The sequence below is a fragment of the Rutilus rutilus genome (assembly GCF_951802725.1).
Source record: "Rutilus rutilus genome assembly, chromosome: 12".
NCBI classification, from domain to species: domain Eukaryota; kingdom Metazoa; phylum Chordata; class Actinopteri; order Cypriniformes; family Leuciscidae; genus Rutilus; species Rutilus rutilus.
In genome coordinates this window covers 31,396,410-31,408,661 of record NC_140217.1, presented here as the reverse complement: position 1 = coordinate 31,408,661, position 12,252 = coordinate 31,396,410, and the positions used below count along the sequence as shown (strand labels likewise).

Sequence of the window (12,252 nt, the reverse complement as noted above, 5' to 3'; positions counted from 1 at the left end):
TGTGTGATAGAAATTACGAAAAGTAAAATGTGTGTGTGTGTGTGTGTGTGTGTGTATATATATATGCCTATTTAAAATTCATAATTCATATAAACATATTTCTTATTTGGGTGGTTAATTATGCAATTGCAATCTTAGATGCCATGAAATCAATCTGTTTAGTCTTGATTTGTAATGGCACACAGTTGTCAAAATGCATCAGTTGTTTTCTACATCGAGGTTTTAAGATCTCAAAGAATCAATCAGTTCTACAATTGAGCAAAAAACATCAATCCATCTATAAATCAATGGACTACTGCTAGAGACCTCTGTACTAATCACATCATTTCCTTTAACTGGGCTTTTAGCTGGATCTAGTGTCCCTGGATTTAATAGATTTACTGAAGTCTCTGGATGAACCAAAAGTTTAGTGCATTTTACAGACCTGTAAAATTCCATACACACTCAAGAGTTACAGGGAGGGAATATATATATATATATATAGGGAATTAAATTTTTATTGAAATATTACTGACCGCTGACATGACATTTGAGGTTCACTTTTGCAGGAATTATATTACATCAACATATTTTATTTAGGCCTTATTAAAGCCTGCAATGGAAGTGATTTGAGGCTGAGAAACCTGTAGCTGCTCACTTGCACACACATACATGTATCACGTTTCCCTGTGAGCTGAAGTCTGTTGTCTTCACAGAGTCATAAAGTAACACACTCTTATAGTATAAGGGTCCAAGTCCACACAAAAACCAGTCATGTAACACATTCATTCAAGAGGTGCTTTGCTCCGGTACATTATCCCACTTTCCATCCTTTCTTCTAATGCACTTTATCTTGACGCCCCTTTGTTCTATCTCACCTATTCTGCTTGGGCCTTTATGTCCATACAATCATTAATCCACACCCCCTTTCTCTTGTTTTCTTTTTCTTTGTTCTGCTCTTTTCTTCCAGGTCAGCAGCATTGTCATCTACTGAAGAATTTTACTTTGTCACACAGGTATATTATGCATTATTTGTATGTCTAAAATATAGATCATTCTATGCTTCTGAGTCTAAAAAGACATTTAAAAGAATATGAGTCGATGCCAAAGTCATTTTTTAGATGTGTTCCGCCAATAAGTGTTAAAGGCTAAAGATTGTGACCTTTGCCCTTTGAGGTTTGAATGCAATTGTTTAGGAGTGCATCAAACTGTCATTTTTAGTTTTGTGATCAATTTGTCGACACAAGTGAAAGAAACTTCAATATGCTGGGGTCATTCTGTTTTGAACAGTTCAGGTTACGCTCCTTCACTGTCCGACTCATTGGACCAATTAGCAGGGCGGTAAAAGCCTCCCACATCCCTTACTGAAGAGACTAATAAAATTAGCAGGCCCTCCATCTTATCTTTGAACGATAAACAGCCAACTATTAGATTACAGCTATTAAATTAGATACAGTCTCTAAAATAACCAATTACCTGAATGTAAGTGTGGGATGGGTAAAATGAGGTAAACTAGTGTGTGTGCATGGAGTGTGATGGAGAACCGAAAAAACGTGTTCTGTTTAATCGCTTGAATTAGTTTGATAACGTTATACATTACAATAACGGAGCAGAATAACCATTCAAACCTCTTTGCCCCTGTTTCACCTTACACATTATTTTTATTACAAAACATTAAAACATACAAAACATTTTTGTACATTTAGTGTACACTAAAAACCTTTTTTTTTTTTTTTTTTTTTACATATTATTGTGGCACAGATGGGTCTGCACACGTACCGGTTTTTTTTTTATGGTAAACAAATGTATACTAAAGGTAGCATGTATATGTATAGGGTTAACTTGTATAGTGTGGGTTTCAATATGTTTACTAATTACAGTTGATGTTCACTCAATACATCTCTCAGGTTTCTGTAGCAATGTGAGTCCTATTCTACCCATAAGCCTCTGGGCTTTTTAAATCACAACAATAAAAACACAATAGCAACTCACTAAAAGAGCCGGCTTTGTCTAGTCCAAAAAGTTCGTCCTTTCGTCCTTTCTTTCTTTCTTTCTTTCTTTCTTTCTTTCTTTTTTTCTTTCTTTCTTTCTTTCTTTCTTTCTTTCTTTCTTTCTTTCTTTCTTTCTTTCTTTCTTTCTTTCTTTCTTTCTTTCTTTCTTTCTTTCTCGACTCTGTTTCATTCTGTCTCTGCACATTTTACAAATATTTGTCAGTCAGCCAACTTATCTTAAATCTATAATCGGGCCAGCTCTCTGCATGCTCTTTTTTTCTCTCTCTTTTGCCATTTTTCTTCCCCTTTACTGCTCTATCCATGATGTTTTTGTGTACTTGTGTTCTTCAATTGGCTTCATGTTTGTTTATCTATCATGTTCATTTCTCATTCTTTTCCTCTCTGAGAAAATTATTCATCTTTAGCATCACAGTAAGGATTTGAAATGGGTGAAATGCACTCTATGAAATAAATCTATATATCTATATCAGTTTTGATCATGAATGGGCATTGACTGAATTTTGCATCAAATTAATAAGTCATGTATTTCTATACACAGTAAATGTATTTCATTAGACGTAAACATTTACAGTGATAGCTTAGTTTGGGATAGAATTCTATAGTAAGTTCAGTTTTTATTAGGCAGCGCATCATTTGACCACAGGCTCTTGATTTAACGGGTATGTCTTTATTTCCTGCTATTGAGTCAGATAACTTTGAACAGTGTATTTAGACTAAATCCCCTCCTGCCTCCGGCCTACTTTCCTGCCTCTAAGGTTTCTCTCAGGACAAAACCGGGAACAGGGAAAATAAAAGAGTGGAGAAAGAGAGGAGGGAAAGAGAAGCAAGCAGATCTGTTACCCTGTTCCAGGAGGATGACAGTAAAACACTCATATATAACCACACAAGCTGTCCCTGGAGAGGGGAACTGAGCACTCGCAGTTGGTTTGTCATTTAAAATAAGTGATTGTTCAGAGGATGAATTAATTTACCTGCTAAACAGGAAGATACGGAGGAGAAAAGAAAAGAAAGGGGTTGAATGCTGCTTGGCCTGTGTTAAATGGGAGGGTTCTGCTGTGTCCTAGTTTCAGACAGAATGTTTGCAAACAGCTACATCTGTTAGGTCAGATTGAACAAACATACCATGCTAATGTTGTTAACATACACAACCGTTCACTTTTTTAAAAAAATGTTTTTAAAAGAAGTCTTTTCTGCTCACCAGGGGCTGCATTTATTTGATCAAAATACAGTAATATTGTGAAAATGCATTACACTTTTAAATGACTGTTTTCTATATTAAAACTTATTTATTCCTGTGATGGCAAAGCTGAATTTTCAGCATCAATACTCCAGTCTTCAGTGTCACATGATCCTTCAGAAATCATTCTAATTTATATATGCTGATTTACTGCTCAAGAAACATTTGTGATTAATGTTGAAAACACTTGTGCTGCTTAATGGTCATGTGATACATTTTTTCAGGATTCTTTGATGAACAGAAAGTCCAAAAGAACTGCATTTATTTATTTTGCAACTATGTAAAAGGCTTTAGTGTCACTTTTGATCAATTTAATACATCCTTGCTGAATGTAAGTATTCATTTCTTTCAAACAGCAACAAAAAAATCTTACTGAACCCATACATTTGGATGGTATTGTATATATCCTGGTCCTTTAGCCTGACAATAGTATGGATAAGTTATAGAGAAACAGAGATTTAGGGTATCGATACGGAGGGACATGAGAGGCATGGTGTGATGAGATAGGAAGACATATGAAAGAATGATATCTGGCCAATATGACTGAAGAATCTGAGATACAATCTCTTTTAGAGTTGGCCTCATATCCCATGGATATTTACTCTGGCATAGAAAATAAATAATGCAAACCATGCATTTTTTGGTGCCTTATGAAACTGAACTTAAAAACCAGTAGTCAGATTTTTTCAGTCTTATTAAATAATAAATTAGAATTAGTTCATTTGAAGTTTTCCACATCAAACACATTTTAGGTTACACAAGAAAAATATTACATTGAATGAGAGAATTTTACAGTTGATTTAAAATGTTGTATACATGTTAAAGACAGCCAGTGATTATTATAAAACATTTGTCATATATTTTTAAATTTAGATGAATAAATAAAACATATATAAGATACACAATGCATATATAGTATATAAAATGCATATAAAAAAAATACTTTTGATATAATATGTATGCAGTATATTTGATATAATATATTCTATTTACTCCTTAATTATTTCTACTTACTTACCGTAGTAGTCCTAGATGTGCTCCATTGTCTTGGCATGTTTCATATTATTCATAGTTAGTCTGATAACTTTTGCAACATATTGGAATCTGGGGATAAATGACAAGGCTTCAAAAACTCACAGTTACTCCTTTTAGTCCAGTCAGCATGCTGATAAGCTCTCGTCTCGGTGTGTAAAGGTGTGTAAGGCCACACGTGTCTCTTGGATTGTTTATATATGTTTGTAAAATAGCATCTCCACAACAGTATTTAATAATGTTTTTGCAAATAAGGGAAGGACTCACATACAAAATAACATTGTGTTTAAATCTTTTATTAACTAAAATTTTAAAATAAGTACACATTAAAAAAAGTGTGTGTTCTGAGTGTTACTGTTAATGCGTGTGTACAGAAAAGATGAAGTGTAATTTTTTGCTATTGGTGTTGATACTAGTTCATATATAAAGCTTGAAAATAAGAACAAAGAAAAAAATAAATTAAAGAAATAATTATATAATTACAAATGGTTTAGAAAATGTTGTATTTATATTATTATTACTACTTCCTTCTTCACAGTTACATGAGACACAGTGCAGTGGTATATAGATGACATAATCAGGCATAACAGTTATACTTGTGATTATATTTGAATAAATAGGGAATATTTATTATTAATGAGTACTGGCCAATTAATTAAACTCTTGATGTACTACTACAATCAGATTCTATGTTGGCTTAAAACAGATGTCAAAAATCCACAAAATAAAGTGCAACTATTTAAATCAAGCCCGAATAGAGTTGTATTATTTGCATAAAGAACATGAAACATAAATGAAATGTCCTTGACCTTGAAGAATGCAGAATGGTGTGTTCACAGGTGTGTCTCAGCCTATAGCAGTGACTAAGCTGCTGTGACTGAATGCAGGACGTAATTGAATGGGAGGAGTCATGTTGAAGGGGTGGGGCATGTTGGCCATGTGGCTGAAGGTGGATTGTTTGTTGTGCACACAACTGTCAAATTGCTGAAATTGAAATTGCTGCTCTCCTCTCCTCTTCTTAGGTTTGCCTGACATTTTCCTATTGCGCGTCTGAATCCCATCTTTCTTCATAGTTAGTGGACGGTTCACCTGAATGCACAAACATAGACATACACACTATACATTTATACAAAACTAAAAGTGGTGCAGGGATGATGTTTTATCAGGATTTTTAATTTATGAGTAAAGTAAGGTCTGTGGTAAACATAACTTGAAAACACTTGAACGTTTTGCTCTAAAATGCAAATTACACACTCATATTGAAAACGTGAATTTTGTTATTTTTATAATAGTTTTTTTTTTTTTAAACATATGTTTCTAATAAGAATGTCTGAGGTGTGAGTGGTTTACATTGTAGAACAAATTAGTCTTGCACCACTCTATTACAACATTTATACAATAATTACACTCTTTAATTTTTTTAAATAGTAGGATGATAGACTACCAGCATATTTAACATTAAAAAGAGTCCACTTTAGGTGCAAACTAGATCATTTATAATGCAAACAATGGATGTTAACCTCTTACAAATAGAAATTCAACATATATGTTTTAATTTTGGTGTTTTCTGTCTATACAAAGTGCGTAAAGCTAGACAGATACACATTTACTCACATTGTGTAGTTTATAGTATAGGCCGCAGGCATTACAGACCGGTTCTCCATTGGCATTACGTCTCCAAAGTGTAGTGGTCCCTGTCTGGCAGTTGGCACAACAGGTGCCTGCTCGTCTAGATGCTGACTGAAACATAAAAAGCACATAAAATGAAAGATGTTTGGTGAGAAGAAATTGATTAATGAAAAAAAACCCTGATTCAATCAAGCCTAATAAGGTAAGGCCTGAAGCTATGCATAATTTGGTCACTCTGGTATTAAAGGTGTAATCTGTTCTCTGATGCAGTAAATGTTTATATACAGGAAGTGCTTGTTTGTCTCATGAATGAAACATTGAATTTCAAAAAGTATATTCTGACTGTATAGGGGACAAGGTGATGGAAAAAAAGAATGAGATGGGAGGAAAAATAATAAGTCAGTGCTTTTGTGCTCCCCCGAGAAACTTTGCATTTCAAACGTTTTTTTTTTTGCGAGCGAACGCAAAGTTTCTCAGGGGAATGCAAAACTTTTGCCAGAGAAAGCAAAAGCATTTAAATATTGTTTTCTCCTCCCATGTCATCAACCATGTCCCTTTAGGGGCTCCGTATGACTGTGAAATGATACGTATTATAATATTATAAAATTACTTTTGATTTAAGCTTGACAAAAATAATAAAAATTTAATATATAATCATTTTAAAATATTTTAAAAATGTATATTAATACAAAAAATCTGAAATAATTTAAATGATTTATTAAGTCCATATTTTTCTACTTTGCAGAGTATCTTGTTACTCATTATAAGCATTAAAAAGATACTGAAAGACTGGTGAATGGAGCCGTAGTTAAACCCTACAGCAATAATATGAAGATTGCTAGTCCAAATCCTGTGTGGAATGTCAGAAAATGTAGACCTGATAGCAGCATGCTGTTCTGTTCTGTCCTGTTCCTTTTGGACATAGGCTGGCCCACAGATACACAGAAAACACTCTCTTACGAGCTTAATGTGACAACTTTGTTACTGGCACAACTGACAAACCAAAACATGTATTGGTCTATCTTTACACTATTCTTTTCTCAAGGACTCAGTGAGCCATTTTAGTAAACTGAATGCAGATTTGTGTTATACAGTAAGAGAACAGACGTGTGCATTGCTTATGAACTTACTACAATAATGTTTTAAATAAATGTTTAGACATGGAGAAATACTATTTGATAATGATAAAATAAGTTTTGTAATTGAAACTGAATTAAGAAACATTATGATGCTGGCTTGGTAAGAATATTTACTTTAACTCTCAAACTCACACGTTAAACAGAAGTACGTCCTCAAATACCATAAATTCACATAACTATACAGGTATAGTAGATTCTCAACATGCCGAAAGAAAATACAGCAAGAAAACAACCGCAAAAGGAAGCGTTTTTGGGTCTCACAAAGTTATCGGTACCGGGCAGACATCCTGCCAAGGAAACAAATGGACCGAGCTGTCTCTGCAGGCGCTCTTCAAATATACGACCTGTAGCTGGTGCAGAAGCACATCACACACTGACTCAAGAAAGAGACCTGAAGCTAGTCAGCCTAATTTACAGCTAATATGCTCTGAATGGAGGGTCACACAAAATATGTAGACACAGTCACTTTTGAGCTGATTTATTACATTTCCCTTCATTGTCAGTGACGGCAGTTTTTCAGCCGCTTTGTGCTTAACCATTGCACTGGGCTTTCACGAATATGAAATTGTAAACTGTGTTCATGTATTTGCTCACCATAAAAATATATTTGGTGGACGGGAATTTACAACATTACAATCATGTGATACGAGGAATTAAGGTAAGATGATAGGCCTGCCAGGAATATAAGAACTATTTGATTTCTGGTCAAGTTTACACTTGTTAATGAATTCTAATTCATTACTTGCTATTTAAACCTGTCAGTAAGGCCATGGAAACTCAATAGTCCATCACACACTCTCACACACAGGCCTTTCGCTCTTTTTCTCTCTTCATTGTCAGTGCACATTTTCTGACTTGACATCATACGTTACATGGGAAAAATATTATCGAAAGTGAAACACTACTCAAGAAACATAGGACAGTTTTCCCTGTAGTGCTCTACAAATTAGTAGTACATAGATGAACAATTTTCGTTGTTCATTAACATTTCAACAGTATAAATGCACATCTGCATTAGCATTAGTTTGTCAGAACAATCCTATAGCTCAAACAATAGAGCAATGCAGTCATGGGTTTGATACCTAGGAAAACATATGTACAGCTTGTACACAATCTAAGTTGTTTTTGGAGAAGTTTCAGTTTTCTATTAGAGCAGTGTCTTCTAACATGTTTGAACATGTGTTTATGTAAAGGTGTGTGTATATATATATATATATGTGTGCCGGACTAACCAGTCTGCGCTTGGGTCTGATGAGTGGTCGGTTCTGGCCGTTCATCTTGTGATAGAGTCCACATGCGTTACACAGATAATGACCTGTTCCATCCCTCCGCCACAGGGGAGTTGATGTAGCTCCACAATTCACACATTCACGCCCTTCCGGCACAGAGATGCAAAAAATGAGGAGAGAGGAAATAAAAAAAATGTAAACAACTTATTCATGCTGACAGTATTTATTACACATAGAGATAGACTGATGCTTAGTTTAATATTTGTTTTACAGTAATTCAAACTTTTTTTCTACTTTTGAGTTATCGGTTCTCCCGATCAGGTGTACCGATAAGTGCAGCCATTTAGTGGGGGTCTAAAGAATAGCACCCAACAGGAAGCAACAGTATTCAAGGTAAAACAACTTACTTATTTAATGCATTAGTTGGATGAATTAAAAGTTAATTATAACTTTTTACATTACAACTATTTATTGTCGAAGCATGTTAGGCTTAACCATCTGACATGGCCCAAAACAGCACTAGAAGAATACAGTACATTTGTGACCATTTAGCAAAACAACTTAAATTATTATTATAAATTTTTATGACATTATGAATAATAAAAAATACTAATAGGGCAAATTATGTTTCTTAGTCTAATTAATAATTATTAATTAAGTCAATTAAGTCAATTGAGTCAAATGAGTCAATTAAGCAGAAATATAACTAATTAAAATCGGTTGTGTTTATGTAATTGGACCCTTAATATTTATAATATATATATATATATATATATATTGTATGTGTGTGTGTGTGTGTGTGTGTGTGTGTGTGTGTGTGTGTGTGTGTGTGTGTGTGTGTGTGTGAACAAAGTTCAAATTATGGCAAGACATTACAATGTCCATGCTACATATAATTTATTGCAATGCCAATTGGTATTTACCTGTTCCTTAAAATAATAAAAGTAGCCTTATTCGGTAGGCTTATATTGTTACACGAACTCAATAAGTTTGGTTCATTTACCGGCAACATATGTTTAAAGCTAGACAATTAACCAGTTATAAGTTCCACTGTTAATATGAACTTTGAACTTACCTGAGAAAGCGCGGGTTTTGCTTTTGCATTTTGACGTCATGTGGCACGCGCTGCTGCCGAGAAGACCTCTGGAGTGAAACATGCCGCCGGGGTACTCGTGCGCTCCAGCTAAAGCGTAATCGGAATATGAAGGTATATGAGTTGTAGTTTGCGCGAGGTTGCTACGGATTGGACTGGAGCACTCCATCTTCATCCCGTCGACAAGATGGAGATGGTACTTCCCAGCGTCCCTCACAGCAGCACACGCAGGGTCAGGGGACGCATCTTTGGGTGGAGTAGGGGGTAGGCAGTAGAGCTGAGGGCTGCGGTGTTGCGTCATTGACAGGCACTGCACTGAACCTGGGGCAGGAGTACCGGTGCTCGTGAATAGGCCGTTTGAGTTTTCGGCGCCTGCTGAATGCAAAACCGCTTTGCCCAGGTGGCTGACGGCCCATGAGCTGTGGTGCTGGGCCGCCGAGAAAGTCGATTTACTGTTGTCCAGTAATGAAAGACCTTGAGTGGGGATAAGGTGAGGTCGACACATTGAGCCACCAGTAAACCGTGCTTCCAAAAGAAAAAAAGGATGGAAAAAACATTAGAAAGAACAATTGTATACACGTGCATTGCTAAAGTCAATTCAATTTGAACTTCTCTCCGCATTTAACCACACTTTAAAGCTATAAAAAAGAGTGCAGTGTTGTATTACACCAGCCTGATGATTACACAAATGAGGAAACTCCTAAATGTTTTAAATCGCACCTATCAAAAGTGACTGACAAATTAGGTTAAATATTGTGGGAGGTCAGATATCTCAGCGGAGACGCAAAAATATTATTGTATCAATTGAAGTCAGAATTAATTATCAAAATATTTGAAAACTTAAAAATTCATTGCCCTCGATGTTAGATGTTATTTTAATTTCCGCGAAACGAAATGTTGTCATTATTCAAAACGCATTCGCTATTTTTTGCTAAAATTTTAAACAAAGCCTAAATATAATATAATAGCTAATTGTAAAACATATATTAAATAATGATATAACAATAAAATAATAATATATTAAATAATTTATTTGTAGGCCTAAAATTTGCATATTGCCTACTTAACACAATTAATGTGTTGTGCGTATAAACTATGCGTATAACCTTAGCTAAATTTGTGAAAAGATTCGTCAAACTAACTTAAGATACAATTTGAACTTCTGTTCATTAAAATAAATATCACATGGCAGAATTTCACAATCGCAACATTATTTAATAATAATTTACTATTGAAATATGACTATTCTTTCGCAGATGAATCTTCGAGAGACTGATTATGGTGGAAATTGTTTGGCAATACAATTAGTAGCCTTGTGACCCAATAAATGTGACCGACAGTTTTAGTAGAAAAAAAGTGAGCAAGTGAAAAGTATTTCGTTCAAACTCATAATAGTGCCAAAAACATAAGAAGCTAAACACGCAAAAAATGGCAAGAGAGTTCCAGGCCTACTCACCATGCGTTTGACTGTAAGACATTCGTGCACGAGTATGAGAGTGGGACCCGTGTGTGTGGTAATAGGGGTTTCCTTGAGAGTCTAAATGACTGAGAAATACATCTACCTCGTCTGGTGGTAATAATGGGGCACCTTGCTCCATATATCCCGAACAATGATGTCCTAAACCAGAGTGCGGAGACACTGAATCTGAGGTACCCATTAAGGCTGAATGATGAGCGTGCATCATCCACCGGGGTTCCGAAGGGTGCTCCATCATGTTATGATGCTTTCCCGTAGGACACGGATGCAAATGCTCCTGTGCTTTAAAAAAGTTATTCCAAGTTTATCCAGCGTGTTTTTCCCAAGTGTTGATTTCTTGAATATCTTAAATATAAGCCTAAATGATTTAGTAGCCTACATATGGCCGCGTAAACGTAAATGATGTAATGAAATATTAAGTCAGGACAGGAGTTCGCGTGTCTGTCGTGTGACTTGATCGGTTAGACTCACTGGCAGCGGTGTACACGCTTTCAAAGGGATGCGCGCGGAGCGATGCCCTCAAAGATAGTGATCTCGCGCGTGCAAATACCACACAAATGCCACGGCTGATTACATCATCTGTGTTGGCATGAACTGATTTAGCTCCTTCGAAAACGTTTAAACAAATCCTGCTCGGTGGGAGAAAAGCTGAGGTTGGAAAAAAAATAGTCCAAGTAGAGTATCGGACCTTATTATCTCGTCACTCTTACTCAATGACACGCGCCTACAGCTCAAAGGTACTCGTGCCTACGGTGATGAGCTTCGGGATGATCACCACAGGTAGTCACACTAGCGACTAGTGAAAACCAACGTGCAAAATAGTTGTATATGAGGCCGAGGGCGGACTCCTCCCGCCAGCATATATGCTTTTCTAGCCAATTAGAGTTTGCCCTTTTTCCAGCTTGACACCTGAAACTCCAATTTACAACACGCGTCTCTTTTCGTTAGCGTATGCGAATGGGTGTCATTTGTTTTGGAAAACGATTTATGCGGAATTTTTTATTTTTTTTATATTATTTAGGCTATATAAGATTTAGCCTATGTAAAAAAATAAATAAATATATATATATATATATATATATATATATATATATATATATATATATATATATATATATATATCAGATAATAGCCTACAGATTGTAGCCTATTGTTTTTCCTAATAAATTCAATGCATTTGGCCTACTTAAGAAAATAAAAGTTTGGAGTTTATGAAACTTTAGATAAAGTAGCCTATAGTAGGCTATAGCACCTGAAAAATGCTTTGCGCCTCCAGGTGAAGTGAGTTTTCTTTCTTTTTTTTATACGAAGCAATGCAACGTCCTCCGTCGACTTCTCCTTGGCTTTAATTATTCAGGGAATAAGTTTCTGGCCAGCGCGCGCGTATTGTCTGTCTCGGCAGATACGTCTCGTGCGCGGTCAATG

General features: G+C 35.5%; 1 protein-coding gene across 1 annotated transcript; it reads right to left on the bottom strand.

Annotated features, from left to right (window-relative positions):
• Positions 1-4,957: 4,957 nt before the first annotated feature.
• gata2b (GATA binding protein 2b) lies at positions 4,958-11,199 on the bottom strand. The gene is made up of 5 exons (XM_084425988.1): positions 10,807-11,199; positions 9,333-9,875; positions 8,261-8,403; positions 5,875-6,000; positions 4,958-5,349 (listed from the first exon to the last, which is right to left on the bottom strand). The coding sequence occupies exons 1-5, from the start codon at positions 11,063-11,065 to the stop codon at positions 5,107-5,109; spliced, it is 1,314 nt and encodes a 437-aa protein (XP_084282114.1). The 5' UTR covers positions 11,066-11,199; the 3' UTR covers positions 4,958-5,106.
• Positions 11,200-12,252: the final 1,053 nt, after the last annotated feature.

Coding starts and splice junctions, on each gene's coding strand:
- gata2b (XM_084425988.1), bottom strand. CDS start 11,065: ATGATGGAGCACCCTTCGGAACCCCGGTGGATGATGCACGCTCATCAT. Junction 9,876..10,806: donor GTCTTACAGTCAAACGCATG/GTGAGTAGGCCT, acceptor TTCTTTTGGAAG/CACGGTTTACTGGTGGCTCA. Junction 8,404..9,332: donor CAAAACCCGCGCTTTCTCAG/GTAAGTTCAAAG, acceptor CTGTGCCGGAAG/GGCGTGAATGTGTGAATTGT.